Below are 19661 nucleotides of genomic sequence, written 5' to 3' on the forward strand. Positions count from 1 at the left end.
TGGCGATTAAAGTTTTTATTTTTACTCATTTTATTTTAGATGAATCTACAACCTGGTACACGTGGGTAGTATTTTTGTTGTTTTCCCCCCATATACTTCAGTTGTTAGGGAGAATGCTGCAATGCTGTTTTTGCTGTGAAGCTCCAGAAATGTTTTGCTGATGACAAAACTTCTGACTTTCCATCAGCATTGAGGTGAGAAGATCATGACTGAATTCTCATTTTTGGGTAAACTATTCCTTTAAAGCAGTGATTTCAAGACATGAAAGCAAATTAAAAAAATAAAAAACTGTGTCATGAACAAAATATGCATATTTAGTTAGAGAAATACATTAAAGACACTTTGAGGAAAGAGACCATTTTTCTCTGAATACCACATCAAAAGATATTAAAGGGGAAGTTTGGCCCCTCTGTAGTGACCTTAGGGGTCCTTGAACCACACTTAAGAGACCACACGCACATATCCAGTGTGAATAGACCCCGGGGTCTGGACGTGGGCTTGAAAGGAGGAGGAGGGGGATATGCTCTGCACAGTGGGGGCAAAAAATCTCAACAAAGTGGATGGGAGCTTTAAGTTTTGGGAGGGGTTTCCCTTCAGGAGACAGATGGATGCGATAACCAATGGGTGCTCAGTAGTATTCTGCAGCAGCCAACCAGATCGCCCTCTCTTGGAATGATATACTACACGAGATAGTTGCACAGGTTGTGCTGTTGTGTTGTCACTTTGCAGAAAAGCGTGAACAAGCAGCGGTGCGCGGTCTCCCCCTCCACACCGCAGCATGACGGAGTGCGTAATTTCATGAGATGCGTTGATCTGTGCGAGCTCACTCAGCTCGTCCACACTTTTTCTTCAACACCGAGGGTGAAGCTGTGAAGACGCAACTAAAATCATGGTCATCATCACAAAAGAAAGCTGGGTGCCCAACAGGAGGCCCGATCAGAGCCGGGGATCACCGCTGTGGATGGACTGAATGTGGGCAGAAAGAGTTGCAGAGAACGACGCGAAGAGGAAAAGCTGAGCCGTGTGTGTGTGTGTGTGTGTGTGTGTGTAAGTGCGTGCGTGCGTGCGTGTGTGTGTGTGTTTTCATAAGCGGAGTGAGTGGGGGATGTCGGGCAGAAGTGGAGCAGCACCTCGGGGGTGCAGCAACCCCAGCCTGCAGCCCCTCAGAGCCACAGTCCCATACCAGCTCCAGAGGGGCTCAGCCCTCCTCTGCAGAGAGGTCAAGACGGGTAAATACACACGCGCGCACACACACACACACACACACACACACACACACACACACACACACACACACACACACACACACACACACAAGGAGGAGGAGGGGGTGATCTGCATTCACTTCCATGTGGTCCAGAGCTGAAAAGTTTATTTTCATTATCTGACTTATAAAGCATGTTTCCAATGATGGATGATGGGTGTTCAAAAGTGCAACTAATTATACTTTCTATCACTTCTTTCTCTTTATTGTATCACAAAAGAGAGTAGGGCAGACAGAAAATGAATCAGCAACTATTTTGAGAACCGATTAATCTTTTGTTAAGAAAAAGGCCAAACATTTGTGTGTTCCAGCCTTTCCAGTAAGATGATTTGCTGCCTTTTTCTGCCTTAAATTCAATATTTAGAGGTTTTGGACCGATGGTTTAACTAAAAACTGGAGCTCTGAGCAGCTGTGATGGCCCGATGTGATGGAAACTTTATAGACAAAACAACTAATTTGTTAATAGAGAAAATAATCAGCAGATTAATCAGTGATGCAGATAATTATAGTTGGTTACAGCCCTTAACATCAGTCCTAGGTCATCACCAAAGAAGGAATTTTTGAATACATCTGTTTAACATTTGCTCTTATTAAGAGCAAATTATTACACATTGAACTTAATTCAAAAAAAGTACAACCACAGTTTGATTTAAAGAACCAGGCTTGATCTGATGACAGTGTTTATTTATGAAAGCCGTGCTTCTCATGCTACTTCAGGAAACAAACTGCCTCAGTTTGACTTAACCGACTCGAAAAAAGTACAATTCCAACATGCTATGAGCAAGTCAACAATGCAGGCAGCTAACCCTGAAACACAACACTGTTTCTCATAATGTTATTTGGACTCTCAGTCGCCCCTTTGCACTCTGACCTGAGGGATTTCTGCTGCATGCTTCATGCTAACACAGCAGCAGCTTTTAAGGCGTCTTTGTTTGTGTTGTTCTTTAACTCTATCCCATGAAAGTCACATCTGTATGTAGTGTTGTTTATTTATACATCCTGTTTACCCTGTAACAACAGCATAATGTGTGTGTGTGTGTGAGTTTGTGTTCGGTATACTTGTATCCTGTGGTTGCCCGTGTTGTGTAGCTGGATGGCTTTGCTCCAGGTCAAAGGCATGGTCCACACCTGCCAGAGATTACAAAGAGCTGCCAACATGCACACACACACACACACACACACACACACACACACACACACACACACACACACACACACACACACACACACAACTCTGAGGAGGAAGCCTGGGAGCAATTTTGTGAACAACTACCACTGATGTTAAAACACTGTTTAGCCTCCTTAAAGGGAGTTTCTCTACACATGAATGTCACACACAGAGTTACTAAACATGATCACACAGGCACGAGTTTCTGCTAGACAGACATTGTTTTGACAACTACTGAGGTAAGGCTTGCACAACTGAGGTAATGTGTTTTATCTCTGTTTCCAAAAGCTGACAAGACGTCTGCTCGCCCGCCGAGGCCCACCATCCGCCGAACTCTTTCTCTGGATGCCATCGTTGGACCATATCTGCAGGGACAGTGGCCCAAAGAGGCAGAGAGCACGGCTGTTACCTGTGTCAACGACAAAGCCACGCAGGTGAATATTAACGTATATCATTACACTGTTGAATTTGTTGGTGTAATTACTGTAATCAAAGAAAACCAGGGCAGGATGAATGAAAGTTATGCCTGAGCCAGCATTAGAACAGTTTTCCCATAAAACCTGTTGCTTCGTGCAGAAAGAAAGGAGATCGAATGCTCCTCTTCTCTGCTTCTCATGTATAAGGACTTCTATAGAGGACAAGATATCAGATGTTGTCTCTGCAGGTGTCTGGTGGTTCCAGTTCGACGCTGCGGGTAGAAGGCAGCCAACTGGAAATAGTCGTTTTTGTTCTTCTTAAAACTCTTCTGTTTTTCCCCTCGCTCCCCCCTCGACTGTATCTGCTCCTAACTAGTGCACAAAGCCCCGACTAACATCGCCAAGCTCCGCAGCTTCGTCTTTGCTCCTGACACAGTTTAAACCCGAGCGAACCCCCTTTGCCTCCATTGTGAGGAACAGACCCCTCCTGACCTCATTATACAGACACCCCATCCCCCAGCACTCTCCTCAAACCACACACACACACATGCCCACCGCCGCCACCCCACCCAGCAGCTCCTTCTGCCAGAGTTCCTCTGCATCATTTCAGATGCTATAACTGATTGTTCGCTGCTCCTTTATTCTTCATAAGGCCTATTAGTGCAGCTCCCTGCAAATCTGCAACGGAATTGACTGCTGTGGATTTATTTATTGAGATTATAACATGATCAGTTGATATAAGACATCACTATTTATCAAACATAAAGCATGTCACTTATAGTAATGCATATAAACACAATATACCTATTAATAAATACTTAATTATGTGAAACATTTCCAAAAAACAATTGTTCACAGAATAACAACTAAAAATGTAATTCACCTTCTTTAATTATGTTGTAATTCTTCAGATGTGTGCAACAGTTGGTCGCAGACAAAACAATATTAGGTCAGTTGTTTGCACAGCATGCAGCAACAAAAACAAATAAATAATTGTTTGTGCTTTTTGGTGTGTTGATTTTATGATAAAGCAGTAAATCAATCAATGTTAAAACAACTTCATGGTACCATGAAATCCCAAAGCAACACTAACTCTGACCACAAAAATCAACAGTCCGAACAAGAAATGTGTAACTTTTTTTTTTTTAGTAGATTGTAATAAAAGTTTCCTTTTTAAATGCTGAAATAGTTAATCAATCAGTTAGTCAATCAAAACAAAGTCATCGGCAGTTTAGTTTAGTCAGATCCCTTTAGTAGTTCGTATAATTAAATTAACAATCCCTGTTCATCATAAAAATAAAAAAATAGAAATCATAGGACAATTGTGAAACATTAAATTTTTATACAGACCTCTTCACTCTTCTACTGTATATTGAGAAATTAATAAATAATAAAAAATAATCATTAGGTGCAGCCCTGTTCCTATTATTGTGGCCACATCGCAAACAGGAATTAAATGTGCGTGAATGAGACGCCCAAGCTGGAAACACCAGCCATACCAGACCACATAGTCTGCTACCTTTGAGTCTTTTTATAGGTTTGTGTCCCATGATCCCCCTGTTCATGTTTTGGATGATTGGATGGGGGGTTGGGAGCTGTAACTCTACACCGATGTCACTGTATCACAGAGTCATACTGCGTTGTGACTTATTTAGCCAGGCAATGGACCGCGTACAAGTTGAGGGCAGAAGATGGTGTCAGGGTTTTCCTGCCGGCATTCATGGCGCCAGTAGGATCTCTCTGAGTCGTGAGGCAGATACCTAAAGAACGGGTTGTATTTTTGGGACAGAAAACCATGACATAGCCCCACTGCGGGCAGTGAGAGCTAGGTGACAGTGTGTAACGTTAGCTGCCTCATGAATGGCATGGACACCAGTGAGTGGATCAGATTGTAAGTGTGTGAAGCAGTTGACTTGCGGAGGCACCAGAACTTATCTGATCCTGCGGGTCAGCTCAGCTTGGTGATGATGAACTGCCAGTCGTCAGCTCCCAAACAGCAGCCGGGAGCGGTCAACCAGACTCCCCCTGGTAGAAGATCGAGAGTCAATGTGAAGAAATCGGTACGGTCATGAGTGGAAGTAGGACATTATGGAGTTGTGACTGACAAAAGAAGAAGTGCACAAAAAAGTCTCCCTGTTTGTCTTCGTTGTTTTTCCTCTACAGTACGTGACTTTGTGAATAACAGGGTTACTGTGTGTGTGTGTGTGTGTGTGTGTGTGTGTGTGTGTGTGTGTGTGTAAGTGCACTGAGGTGTTGAATGCTGATGCTTGCACTGTATTTATAGTCTTTACAATGATGTGGTTTGGATGTTTTCTTATGCGTGTGTGGAAGTGGGGCTGTTTTGCAGCTCAGAGTGGTTTTCTCGTAGCCTTCTTCCGTACAGCTGTTGTGGGGCAGGTGTGCAAGACAGCTGTGGGGCTCCACTTCTGAGTTGTACTCTCAAGTTGTTGTGTTGATTGGAGTTCACTGGGTTTAACAGAAAATGTAAGAGCCCTCCAAAAGGTCAGCCTGAACTTCAGCCAAAAAAGGCTATTTTCTTCCACAGCGGCCAAAGGTTTGATAGACAAACACTGGAGTCTTTATTCACCTCACTGTTATAATTTGTTTTTGGAAGACTCCAAGTTCCTGGGCCGAGGAGACCCGAGGAAGGAGAAGTGGCAGCGGACATAAGCGCTCGGCTTCGTGGGGCAGTGCAGAGCACCTGAGGGAGGCAAGTTATTCAGTTCATCACTATAGCAGTTCATTAATCAGTTGTTCTGTTTCTCACTCTTTCTCACACCCTCCCACTGATGGCATTAAACATTAACTGCCCCTGAGGGAAAAAGTGAGTAACCTCTCGCTTTTTTTAGAATGAAATATGGTGGCTCCTGATTCATTTTTCATCTCCACTCTGCCCTCAGGTGGCCAAGCTGAGGCACCAGTTGCAGAAGCGCTCCCGCCACGCCCCTCCCTCGGCAGGATACGAGCTCCCCCACCACCCCCTGCCGGCAGGTCATGCAGCAGGCATCACTCGGGTAGCCCACTGCTCTTTTGTCTTTTGATGACATGTGAGGTGACGACACAAAGAGCAAAGTTACCATGAGTACTACTGATGTCACAGTGTCTTCCACAGGCAAACTAGGGAGAGCTTAGTAACAGGGATATAAAAAAAGACGCTGGTGCTTTTCTTAGGAACTGCTGTCATCAAAGCTCCTCTGTAACTGACATGCTGTCACAGAAAGACAATTTGAAACCGGCATATCATACTGCGCCTATATTCAGGCAGACATTGGGAGTGTAGGCATCAGATATTGATTAAAAAAAAGCAAAATTAAAGAATATATGTGCATATGTAAAGTATTTTCAGTAACCAGCAGCAGCTTGTTGGATGTTCAGTAAAACAAAGAACAAACACAGAAAAGTGCTCAGGGCTTTGCACCAAAGACAATACAACAAGACACGTAAAACCTGTTTCGTTCACAGTGACAAGGATTTGTGATAAATCACCCTGTTTCCAAATTACACATTGCCACACTTGTGCACAAATACAGAAACACGGTTGCTTTTTAAGCACACAGTCAAACACATTCTCACTGCATTTGCCTGTGTTTGACACTTTGTGCAGACTATGCCCCTGATGCCGCTGAACAGACTAGCTCCACGGCTGCGACGTAGCGTTGAAGGCCTGAACCTGGAGCTGGAGGAGGTGTTTGTTTCTGAGAAACCTGAGGATCAACATGAGGTTAGACCACTGAGTAATGCTTACAGCTAGTGAAGGCAGAGTCAAATTCAAGATTAGTATAATGTAAATAGCAGCAAGTCCGGAACATTTTAATGTATGATTGCCTTTTGCTTTAAACTAGCCTAATTTCTTTAAAATTTTGAGTATTTTACAGTCCTTAAACATAAAACTTAAATGTCATTAAATTTTGACCTAATATCTAACCAGCTGCATAGCGCGTAAGCAATCGTAGTAACACCATCTCACCATGACAATCTTTATTTTGGTAAGATGTTGTAACCACAGCTGGAACAGTCTACTGATCACTTGTTTCCTGAATATTCCAGCTTTTGGATATCCCAGATGGCCACAGGGCCCCTGTCCCTGCCCAGAGATGCAGCAGTGGCTCTCAGAGTGAGCCCTCCCCCGGCCCTCTGGATCCTTCTCTCCTCTCTCCTCCTCAGTCCCCTTGTCCTCTAGATCCATCGCTTCTGTCACCTTCAAATTCCCCACGTCCATTGAACCCATCTCTTTTGTCTCCATCACAGTCTCCCTGTCCCATGGGACATCCAGGTTAGTGTTGTCACTTTAAACTGTATTAAACAGATACAGATATATATAGTTTTATTCTGTATTTTTTCTGGTATTTTTAATAAAAGTTTGGATAATCACGCCCTTCTCACAGAGCCAGTGGACTGTGAGACCCTGTGTCCGTCTCCGTCGACGTCGCTCCCTTCATTTGCACTGGATCCTCCTCTGATGCAGCCCTGCTCCTCCTCTCCTCACCCCAGCAAAACCTGCTCCTTCCAGCGCGAGCCACCGGAAGGCTGCGAGCGAGTACGAGTATGCGAGGAGGCGTTGTAAGTCACATTGTTTAGACCAAAGCGTCATAAATAAATTATATAATCATGTAAGCATTCCAGAAAAAGCTGTTAGGGAGCCCGTGGAAACCCTCCTCAAGTCCAAACATCGCAAATCATTAAAGCTATAAATAAAGATGAGATCAAACTTTCTTCTTAATCTGCAGTAATGTCAATGATGTTTAAATACTCCATCAAGAGTAAATGTCAAATATTCATTGCGGTTCCAGTTTCAAAACGTGTGTCTTGCTGCTTTTCTGTTTTATATAATTCTTAATTGAATAGAGTGTTTTGAACTGTTGGTTACACAAAATATTACATTTGAAAATACTATTTTTTATATATTATAGTCCAATCAGTTAATTGATTAATCAAAAATACAGGATTATTTGATTATAATTATTGCAGCCATCTTCTGGTATTGTGCTCATACACCTCCAGTCTCAAATCAGTTGACAAAATTTATTTTTTTTAGTCTTTCTTCTAACATTTCTTTCTAACATTCAAATTTGGGTAACGCTCTCGATTGCATATGACTGTATGAAACATGTTTATCTCTTTAATTCAGTTTTTTTAATACATGATATTTTTCACTATATTCTGACATTTCATTCTCCCCATCTCTTCACCCTCAGCTCTGCCTGTCAGGATGAGCCTCTCCTTCAGCCCTCCTGCCCTGACCCCAATAAAGTCAACTTTACCCCCCATGGAGGCTCCGCTTTCTGCCCCGTCAGTCTCCTGAAGCCCCTCCTGCCCTCCATGGACCTCCTCTTCCGCGGCCTGTCAGTCTCTCCAGTCACCGGCTGCCCAGGTCAGGCCTCTCCCACCAGGCACCTGGGTATGCAGTAGGTGGATATCCGAGCAGAGCGTCTCAGGATTAAAACGCACTGCGGGGTGCCAACAGATACCTGTGTTTACCTGGCTCATCACTGCTGTAACGTGCTACGATCACTGTGATCAAAATAAGAGACTTTGTGACTGTGAGCATTTCATCACTCTCCGGAATATCTGCTTTACTGATTACATCCTCCAGCGGGATGCTTGGATCCAGCTGATATTTACCTTGTCAGCACTTAAACTGGCCTAGTATTTCCTCATATGGGCTGTGAATTAGATTACAGGACTGTAGTTTTATGGTTGACTGAGTTATTGACATTGTTTTTTGATAAAACTGATCATTGTTTTAGTTATGTGTCAGTGATTCAGACAAAGACTGCAGTCTGCTGGGGACATTTTCATAGTTCAGAGTCAAAAACCCAAGCACTTAGAAAACTTGAGCATTGCTTTCTTTCTGTCCTTTACTTTGTTAGTTTGGCCTGTAGTTTCTGATGGCCCACTTTTCTACAGATGCATTTCTATGAAGATATATATTTTTGTATCTTTGTAACGAGTAATGAGGCTGGTGATACTATTTTTGTATTCACTGAAGAAATTGACTTGTGTTCCTGTTTATACTTTGGTGATCTATAAGCAGGAACGGATGTTTTACTAGCTTTACTTGCCCATACAGGCTTGTTCTAACCAAACTGTTGCAATTTTATTGCATTTTTTTTTTTTTAAACAATTTGTGTTTTTGTTCAATCTGAGCCTCTTTATGTGGTTCGGGCCAGACAGTGTTAATGTTTGTAATGGAAGAGGTTGACTCCCTCTCTACAAATGGATAAAACACTGTCTTGTCAGCATGATCCTATGCAACACTGCTTGAAAAACATGCCCTATAGTAAAGATAATAAGTGGATGCTCATGAAAAATAGGTATTATTTGTCAGACCTGTGTTTTCTCATACCTGAGCGTCCACTCTGTTTATATTTTTTAGTGTGGAAACATCAAAAATGTTAAGTAGGCTGTTGCTACTGTGAAAAAAATAATAAAAAACAGAATTCCTGGATGTTCAAAAACATGTAATGCCTGTGGGTTTTCTCTTGTTGTTGTGTGCTGCCATTGACACGTGGATTTGCGGTTTTTTAAATCCAAGCACCGCCCTTTTCGCCCAAATCTGCTTTGTGATTGGGCGGGAAGGGATCCCTACTGCCTTACATGGACCAATGCATTTAATCCACATCCTAGGACGACAAAAAGCCCCGCGACATTTTCGAGGAAGGACCTCATATTTTTGATAAGCTGGCTTTGCAACTGCCATATGAAAAAAAATCCTGCCAAGAAAAGTCAATTACAACGAGAATAATTTAATTTTATGGCGGCGTTTTCTTTTTACATCGGATCGACACGATCAACCTAAACACACCACCAGCATTTGCGTCCGATATTCAGTTTACTGAATTAAATCTAATAGTCCAGGCCTGGCTGTAGACATCGCTGAGGTCCTTCCACAAAACCAAAGTTTCCTGACGCGACCGCTCTCCCTCGATAATTATAGGATTTAATTTCTCTATGAAAACACCAACCTGACAGTAGCCTGCACTACCAGATGCTGCTGGTTTCACAGCTGTCCTGAAGAAGACGTACAGACTGTCGGGAGGCAGGAAACACACCAGAATGAGTCAAAATAAACAAATTACATGATACAGTGCAGCTCCAGACAAGCCAATGCACCATTAGCACGCTTTGGTAAATAAACATTTGCTGTGGAAAAACACGGTTTGGCGATAATTATCAGCAAAATCTTGACGTTACCACAGAAACCAAAGCTAACGTGAAACCGCGGGCACTATTTCCGGGCTCGTGACATCGGCGATACTGGAGCGGGACGTCGGTGTGAGGGGCGCGGGGAGCGGAGCGGTGTCTCTTACCATACCTGGGCTGGTGGACGACAGCATGGCTGCGGGAAAGGGAGCAGGGAAGCCCGCCTCTCTGTGGGACAATATGCGGATACGGTTCATGGTTTGCTTCCTCGGAGTCTTCGTCTGTTACTTTTACTACGGAATACTACAAGAGACAATGTAAGTAACAGTTAACAGCGTGTGTTAAACAGATGTTACAGATCACGTCCTGTTTTTCTTCTGTGCCAAACTCCATTCAAAAATGATCTGGTTTAATGTTGGCTTGCGCATGGAGACTTCCAGAATCAGTACGAGCTTCATGATAATTGACATAGCTTTGGTTAATAAGTAATAAAGTATATATTATGCTGGTGTGCTCAATATATTCGTTATGCAGCCTCGCGCAACGTGGCCTTTAGCGATACGAAAGGCAAACCTGACATTAAATCTTACGATTTTGGAATGGAGTTTGGTGTGACATTTTGTTCATATTAGAAAATGCAAAGCAGCTGTACCCTAAAGCAGGTGGCCTCCATCTCGAGTTTCGGCTTGTACATGGGGTAATGCTTTTTGTTCTGTGCCTGCAACAGACTTGATCTTTCATACTATGATTTTACATGCAACTATAAAAATCAACAAGTCATAATAGTCCTTTGTGGTTCTCTAGACAGAGTAAATAAAGCAAGTTGAGCTCAGCCTCTATGGCATATCACATACAGAGTCATGACACAGATGGTATGTTGTCGCCCAACTCACTAGAGGGGACTGGGATCATATTTCGAAATGATGACTTCAAACTGGTGTCCCCCCCAAGCAGCCTTTTCACAAAACTGAATGCTTGACTTCCATAATATATTGTTATTAAGCAATACTGACTTTACTGTTTCCTATGAGCTCATGGCGATTACTGTTCATTGACAACAAGCAGGACTACTCCTAAAAAATTCTTGGTCCCCTAACAAAATGTCACCTCTCCCACCCCTCCCTGTCAGTTGTAATTTAATGCATTATGGGCTCTCCTTTCTGAGGGGTCTTTTCATAGCTTGGAGACTCTTGAAAGCACTCCACCCTTTAACCCTTGGTCCTGCCAGGAAGGCTGTTGTTTCAGTTTCAGAGTCATTGACTGTGACCTTTTGTATTTAACAGTGTTTTTACTCTGATTTCACAGCACTCGAGGTGACTATGGTCAGGGAGACAAAAAGGAAAAGTTCAGATTCGCCCGGACGTTGGTCTGCATCCAGTGCATCATCAGTGCTCTGTTTGCTAAGATCTGTGAGTATGTGCTGTACAGAACAGACACAAGAACCTACAAAAGGCATCCAAAATACATTTCTGAAGTTGTGACTCCGCCTTTGAATTTTAACAGTTTAAGAATAATCTTCCTCTTTCTCATCAGTGATCCAGTTTTTCGAGGGCTCCAAGCCGGATCACACCAAGAACTGGCTCTATGGGTTGTGTTCTCTTTCTTATCTTGGGGCCATGGTGTCCAGTAACTCTGCCCTGCAGTATGTCAACTACCCCACACAGGTGAGTCTGTGCTTGATGGATAAAGCAAAGAAAGTTGGTTAACATGAGTCTTCCTGATTCTTTATTGCTGCTGGTGCTTTCGGATTCTAAAGCTTTGTTTTTGTTGTGATAGGTGTTGGGGAAATCCTGCAAGCCCATACCAGGTAAATCTGATAAAATTACTTTTAGTCAACCCTCTGCCCTCGATCTAAATATCACTGAGATATTTTCATATCACGTTCATATGATCATTGTACAAAAGAAATCAATACAATATGCTTAATTTTCCATTGAGTAAGTAAAAATACTGAAGTAATAATCAGATGCAGTCCAATACACCTCATGATTCTCACAAATATTTAGTACACCATATAAGTTTAACAGCTCTATCAAACAGATGTACTAAACAGACGTCTAGAGCTGCAATGATCGAATAATTGTGAAAACAATCGTCAGATGAATAGATAAATCAGTTTGATAATGCCTAATTGCAGCCCTGGTCTAAAATTGTGGCTTCTTGAAAATGTGCACAAATGCCATTTGTCACTGCCCACTCCTTTAAGGCTTCGACTAGAACCTGTGACAATATTTACTGATCTTCGAGTCTGCCTGGTCTCTTTATGTAATGTGCTGATGTACATATTTACCTAGTGTATATGTATGTTACCCATGTGCATATGGTACTTGACAAACAAGAGAGATTCTCATATCTTCCTAAATGGATCAAGGACACACTGAGCAAGCAAACTCTTTTCTGATGAGTGAGAGCATACATGGCAGGTTACAGTATGTTCTGTTTGTACATGAAGATTATGTCACTCTGATCGTAGCTTTGTTATCTCGTGTTACACGTACAGAAACACACACACACACACACACACACACATGCTTTCACCTTCCATATTTTCTGCTCTCAGGGATGAATGCCTCACATTGTTCAGGATAGGATTAACTCACACCCAAGAGAAACCATCCTGATATCAATGGCTGAATAAAATCCATCTCTCATTGTTGTTGTGTTGTTGCAGTGATGATCCTTGGTGTGACAATACTGAGGAAGAGGTACCCCCTGGCTAAGTACCTGTGTGTGCTGCTCATTGTGGGCGGTGTAGCTTTGTTCCTCTACAAACCCAACAAGAGCTCAGCTGTTGCAGATGACCATGTTTTTGGGTTTGGAGAGATTCTGTTGGTGAGTTAACAAAGCTTTATGTCCCATTTCACTTATATCCCTCTTATTGCCATATGTTGACAATCAATCTGTGTCTCCCTACTGTGACTTTTCATGCCTTGGTTGTGTGTTTTGATGTGTCATAGCTGGTCTCTCTGACATTGGACGGCTTGACTGGCGTGGCCCAGGATCACATGAGGGCTCGCTTCCAGACGACTGCCAACCACATGATGCTAAACATCAACATGTGGTCCATGCTGGTGCTTGGACTAAGTGAGTCAACCATGCTTTCTGCCAAACTCTTGTCTAATTGAACATTGAAGTGCCAGCCACTGTTTTCCAACCAAAAACTACCGGGCCATTTCACTGATTGGCACACCTGCAGCCAGAGAGGAGACACTAATGAGCAAAATCACCTTGATATGGTTCAGTACTGCCAAAATATAGCAGAATGAAGCAGAAACACTGATGCACTCAATTCATATTGCAAAACTTTCTCTGAATAATTCTCAGAGAAAACTGAGGTGAGCAAAAGTTTATACATTTTATAGTACAGTAATGGGTTTTTGTAACACTGAAATGGGTTTGTCCTTTCTGGACTACTGTAGAAACATGGCGGTTTAATATGATTGACTGCGTTGAAGAGGACCTGCTTCCTCTGTAGATATAAAAGTCTCATTCTAAGGTAACAAAAACACAATGATTCTTAGTTTCAGGTAATTATACACTAATAAAAACACAATTCTGAATATTATATTCCATTTCTGCCACTTGAGCCCCCTAAATCATACCCACTGGACCTTTGACTACATGTTTAAATCTTTTGTTGGCATGCTGGTTTCCTTGAGCTGTTAGTCCACTCGACAGTTAATCAAACTGCTTTAGTATTAACAGCTGAATTATATCATTGCCGTTAGTGTAGTGCGCTGTATTCTTAAAAAGTTGTGTCATTATTAGTTGTATGGATTTGCAACACCATGGACCCCAGGACGAATAGCTGCTGTGATGCAGTAGCTATTCACATTCCGAATTCAAAAGTATAAAACCTAAATAAAAAACCAATAACAGCTACGTTAGAGACTCTCTTCAGAAAAGGTGAACATTATTCTCTCTGGAGCCAAAAACTCATTAATTCAGTCCATGCGAAGTATTGAGTGTTATCTTTATAGATAAGGAATCCTGCACCTCAAAGCCGCAAAGTTCTGTGAGGAGGTAGCTATAATATGCTGAAGAGTAAGGCTCATAAAACAAATGCAATATAACGAGGGGCTTTCTAAGGCCAGCCACTAATGGGCTGTAAGATAAAGATCAAAAGGTCAAAGTCAGTATGAGGACTGAGAGACTGTTATCATTCCTATAACAAACTAATTGGCAATGCCTGCTGTCTCTTTGTAAATGCCCAGTTCTCCTTCAAATATGCTTCTCACTTCCACAGGCCATATTTCATTTAGAAAATGCTTTATTTGTTTTTTCAAAAGTGATGAATTCAGTGACAGGCTGCATTAAAATGCCTTCAGAGGTCCTCAGTTTTAGTTTTTCAATACCGCACACACCTAAAGACACTTCTGTTACCTTTATAAGAACTCTGCCTTTGATAGCTTTGAAGTGCTGCTATTTCCCAAGACACGAACATATTCTTATGCTTCCACTCCCACAAAGCCATTACACCCCCACACTAGGCTTCATCTTATTGTTGTTACCTTACTGCAACACTTGGTGGTGCCGTATGCCCACACTGTGGACACTGTGGTCTGATTTTCTGAGCACATCTCAGCAGAAATATGTGACATTATGTTCAATTACTTGGTTTATTCTGAAATGATGTTAATGCTATTTTCTTTTTTTTTTATTGACGCTTTCATCTTCTCTGCTCTCAGTTGTTTTGTCGACAGGGGAGGTGTGGGAGTTCCTTAGTTTTACTGAACGCTACCCGAGCATCATCTACAATATTCTTCTGTTTGGAGTGACCAGTGCTTTAGGCCAGGTGGGTGAATTGACATAACTTAACTTGATGTGGCCTTTGTACTGGTTTGAGTTGATGGTTTATGTTGTGTTGCACAGTTAGAAGAAATCATTCTCTTCCATAAAAGTTTTAGAATGAATGCTTATAGATGATGGGGATCCTGACAGTGCGTATTCACATTACATTCCTTAATGTGTTTTTTGAATTCCTTTACCAGACCTTCATCTTTATGACGGTGGTGAGCTTTGGGCCTCTGACCTGCTCCATCGTCACCACCACAAGGAAGTTCTTCACCATCCTCGGCTCTGTAATTCTGTTTGGCAACGTCATGAGTTCGATGCAGTGGGTTGGCACCGTCCTGGTCTTCCTCGGTGAGAGATCATTCTGACTTCACACCCTATTTCCTTTTGGATTTATTAACACTGTCTGCATGTCTCTCTTACTCTTCCTCCCTGTCTTGACTCAAAAATCCAACATTTTTCTCATTAATGCAGCATTTCACCATAAAACTGATGACAGGCTGTAGTGCTAGCAAAATGCTTGCAGAAACATGAAATAAGCCTTCAACTGCATGAGAAAATGAATGTATGTGTTTGTTTTAACAAACAAATGGGCCCAACTGGAGAATACTTAGGCTTCCCATGCAAACCAATTAAATAATGCATTGACATACATATAGTTAGAGAAGATATCTGAATGCTCATATTTTAAGTATTTTTATCATTTTTATTGGCTTTCCCTTGCTCCGCAATCACATCTTTGATTCTCTCACTTCAGGTCTCGGACTGGATGCCAAATTTGGCAAAACCCCCAAGAAGACAACACATTAAAACATCTGGAGCACACGAGAGAAAGACAGAAACATTGCACATCAAATGGAAACACTATATAGCCAGTATCTTATTTTCATAAGACATCCTATGCGGGCATACTGTAGGTGCCTATGATTTGTTTAAGTACAGTTGAGATTTTCTGTGTCTAAAAGAGAGCTTGTAGTTTTTAACTCCAGCGTCTGTGTACTGTTGATATATTTAAAAAGACATGTTTATTTGGGATCAAGAACAAGGTCTGAATGGACTGTGATGAGCCAATAACATCTTTTTTTTTTTTTTTTGACTACAAGATACAACCCTCTTGTGGAGGAGTTTGGATAATCTGAAAGACACAAGTGGAAAATACTGTATTTAGACAAATTATTATTTTTCTGAAACCAGCTCACCTTCCTTGGATGGACATTGAACCAAACAAGGCCGAAGACACAAGTTTCCAGCTTTCTACTCATGAACTTACCATCCAATAAGTCTCGGTTTACAAATTGTTGCTTGAATATCTGTAACTATCACACATGTAGATTATTTCTTGGCAAACAATTAGCCAAGTATCATGTCATTTATAAAATACAAACGGTTGTATGTGATGTCCAATCTTACTATTGAATTGTTTTTATTTTTATTTTCTACAAGTTGAAAATAACTTGCCATAAAAGGGAAATTGTGATATGTCATGGTGATTTTCTTTTTATTTCACAGACATCAGACAGTGCTGCTTATTGGAAACAACTGTTAAATAGCCAATAATAGCCGACAAGGGGAAATCATTATTACCAGCAACTTATCTCTCAGCCAACTTGTTATTTTTATTGTAGATTAATGGGTCGATTACCAACTTTCTGTTTTACAACTTATAACAGTCATTCTTAAAACATTTTGACTATTGGTTTTGAATTTTTTTGTATTTTTGGGAAGAAAAAACACAACATATAGCTTATACAATGTTTTGATCTCTTTAAAAAGACATGTCTGTGACGGCTGCTTCGAATAACAACATGTAAACACATTTTAATAGTTGGAATTAATCAATTCACAATAAGTATGTGGCACCTCAAAACCGATGTTTTTACAGAGAAACAGAGAAAAACTATTGTAAAAGTGGTGGAATAATGATTATGATTTAGGGGACAGCTCCTTTAACCTGAGGTAAAAGTAGTGGTAGTAGTAAAAGTAATCAATAGTTTGGGAAATTAGTGGTGTTTCCTTTGCATCTGATGGGGGAGCAGCGCCCCCTGCTGGCACATTGTGATACAGACGGTTCACCTCCTCACTAAACCAAACCTATTTCTTTTATCTCTCTCAATTATGCCACTGACAGTAATTAATTTGATCGACCTGTTAGTCATTTCAATTAAATGCTTGCATTTGAATCACTTAAAGAGAATCAAACTAATATAACAAAGTGGAGTTAATATAACTTGATGTAATAATCAGATGGAGCCAAAGTAGTGTTATGTGACACAGGATTCAATACAGACATTATATTGTATATCATACTTTAAGAGCGTAATGTGAACTTAATAATGATCAGTATTGGTGTATTGATTGGTTTTGTTTTGGGTTGAAAACTGGTGATTCTTGCAACATTTGTAACCACGCCTGCTTTGCCAGAGTAAAAATGCTGTATGGAAAATAATTGTTGAGGCGACAAAGCATATAGATGAAACAACACAAAATTATTCAGTTTTTATCACAAGCAGTTTCTCATAAATGCTGTATATTTTAGATATAATAATAAATAAAGATGTGTTTTCGCCACTGTCTGTCAGGCACTATCCTAGCATCCTATATATATATATCCTCGGCCTTTCTTCCGCCAGATCTCGCAGGTTACGTTGCGCTCCCTTTTGGCACGACTGTTTGTAATCCGTTTATTTCTACACACATTGAGATAAGGCAGCCTTCACAGCCTCCAAAATGCTCGCCACAGTCGCCAAACAGCTGAAAAACCACCCAGCTGTAAGTATAGCCCGGTTATCATCAATAAATATTAACGTTAGAGGTCCTGCTCTAAAGTTACGCCATCTGTGAATTGTTAAGGCTAACTTAGCTTAGCTGAACTAGTTAGCGTTGCTAGCTATCGCAAGCTAGTACTCTGACTTTGACCGCACTGACTTTGAGACTTTCTATTAAAAAAAAAAAGATGTTCGCCACTGTTTATTACATTCTGTAAGTATTATGGATTAATACATATTTCCCAGTCCTGCTTGCGTCAAGACTTTTGATGCTGTTGACGCTTTGGAGTCAAATCAGGACACGGCTGCACCCACACTGGTTATTAGCCAAGCAAGAGGGTCCGCCGTGCTGAAAATAGCAAGTTATGCTACTAGGTAGCAAGTTAGCTGGCTAGGTAGCGTCAGTACACAGGACCCCGAGGTGTTTACTTCCACTAGAACTTAAGATTTTAATAATATTTCACGTTATGTCTGTACAACATGTCATTTGAGTTCAGTAGGATAACTCAAACAAGACGTGGTGACTGAACAGGTGGTAAATAAACAAGTAGACGGTATAAACTGGCCCTGTCTCAGTGCTTGGCAGCTGTAGTTTGCAAGGGCAAGGTGAGTCAAAGTGAACAGAGGGATTGTTTAATGTTATATTACAGTTACATTTGATCGACTATGGGCAGTTTTAAAGCTGGTTTCCCCGGACGAGTTGTGCAAAGCCGTATGTTTACAGTATACACAAGTTGTTATCAGTCTTGATAAGTTTGAAGGTTGAAGGTTTGTTGAAGGTTTCTCACCCTCCTGTCTGTCACTTTACAGCTGATCCCCCTTTTCATCTTCATCGGCGGAGGGGCAACCATGTCCATGATGTACCTCGCTCGTCTGGGCTTGAGAAACCCTGATGTCTGGTAAGAACTGCAGTCACAACACAGGAAACCTTCTTGCGGCTTTCATTCGTCTACCATTTTACTTTCCTTCTATTCCAAAATGTAATGAGATGAGAAAAAGGGTAAATAAGCTTTTTTTGTAACGCAAGTAAATCTGTTGCCACCGGCCTATGAATGTCAGGTTACAGTCTCTGTTGATTAATCTTTCATGTGTACCTATTTTCTCTTCTGCAGCTGGGATCGCAAGAACAACCCAGAGCCCTGGAACAAGTTGGGCCCAACCGATCAGTACAAGGTGTGCCTCTCTCACCTCTTAAGAAATCTTATTAATCACGCTGTGTTACAGCTTTGATTTTCTACGCTGAAGAGTGTAGGCGGTTATATTCAGGGATCATAGTATGGATCTTTGCCAGACTTGTTGCTGAGCCATGGATTATTCCTTCAGTTGGATTAAATCAAATGACATAATCTGGTTAACGCTGGCTTGTAGTAACAAATCTGATAAAGTCATTACCTGCTCACACTTGTGTTGACAAATGAATTTCAAAGTATTCAGAGAAGAGTATTTGACTTTATTATGAGGAGATTTAATAAATCAGCTTTTGACATTGATTGATTCTGTGCCACACACCGAGAAAACATAACTTTAAGTCACCCGAGCTCACTCTATGCTGTTGTGATAATTTTATGTGAAATTTCTGTTTGTTCTTGAGCTAACATTTGCTTGTATTCTTAGTTTTACGCAGTTAACATGGACTACAGCAAGCTGAAGAAGCAGGGCCCTGATTTCTAAAGGTCATATCAGCTGGACCAAAAGTACAAAGATGAGCTGATCCGCACAGCCCCATCGTGAACTTCCTGGGAATGCAGAGGCTAAACCCGCACAATGATTCATATTTAAGTTTCCTCATTGCATCCCACTGGCTTTTTGAAACGTTGTCTCTTATTTCTCATTATCAGTGGTTGTCAATAAAGTGAAGGAGTCTTTTCTCCTCCATACAGAGAAAAGAACCTGTTTCATTTGTTGTGTTTCTATTTATGGGACCTTTGCACTTCATGTCCTTGATTTTTGGACCATGTTTTTATTTGCATTGTTACTTTGAAGCATATTATATGCATTTATTTGCATTACCACCCAGACCACCTTCCATGCTCTGTTTACAATTAGGTCATGCTTTGCTGTCACTATATGGGCTTTGCCTTCACCTCATTTCACCTTCGTCCTGCCTTTAC

General features: G+C 41.3%; 3 protein-coding genes across 3 annotated transcripts; all 3 read left to right on the forward strand.

Annotated features, from left to right (window-relative positions):
- The first annotated feature begins 704 nt into the window (after nt 1-704).
- Nucleotides 705-9308, forward strand: fam117aa (family with sequence similarity 117 member Aa). The gene is made up of 8 exons (XM_073494930.1): nt 705-1229; nt 2721-2866; nt 5463-5558; nt 5749-5862; nt 6453-6569; nt 6896-7121; nt 7234-7408; nt 8044-9308. Exons 1-8 carry the CDS (start codon nt 1106-1108, stop codon nt 8255-8257), a joined length of 1212 nt encoding a protein of 403 aa, XP_073351031.1. The 5' UTR covers nt 705-1105; the 3' UTR covers nt 8258-9308.
- Nucleotides 9309-9781: 473 nt separating this feature from the next.
- Nucleotides 9782-16269, forward strand: slc35b1 (solute carrier family 35 member B1). The gene is made up of 9 exons (XM_073495249.1): nt 9782-10308; nt 11297-11400; nt 11525-11655; nt 11768-11798; nt 12663-12823; nt 12949-13075; nt 14680-14786; nt 14983-15136; nt 15543-16269. The coding sequence occupies exons 1-9, from the start codon at nt 10184-10186 to the stop codon at nt 15593-15595; spliced, it is 993 nt and encodes a 330-aa protein (XP_073351350.1). The 5' UTR covers nt 9782-10183; the 3' UTR covers nt 15596-16269.
- A 1129-nt stretch (nt 16270-17398) lies between these two features.
- ndufa4a (NDUFA4 mitochondrial complex associated a) lies at nt 17399-19439 on the forward strand. Its single transcript, XM_073493984.1, has 4 exons — nt 17399-17554; nt 18361-18449; nt 18663-18723; nt 19165-19439. The coding sequence occupies exons 1-4, from the start codon at nt 17513-17515 to the stop codon at nt 19219-19221; spliced, it is 249 nt and encodes an 82-aa protein (XP_073350085.1). The 5' UTR covers nt 17399-17512; the 3' UTR covers nt 19222-19439.
- The last annotated feature ends 222 nt before the right edge of the window (nt 19440-19661 follow it).

This window comes from Pagrus major, chromosome 23 (assembly GCF_040436345.1).
Source record: "Pagrus major chromosome 23, Pma_NU_1.0".
In the NCBI taxonomy this organism is placed as follows: domain Eukaryota; kingdom Metazoa; phylum Chordata; class Actinopteri; order Spariformes; family Sparidae; genus Pagrus; species Pagrus major.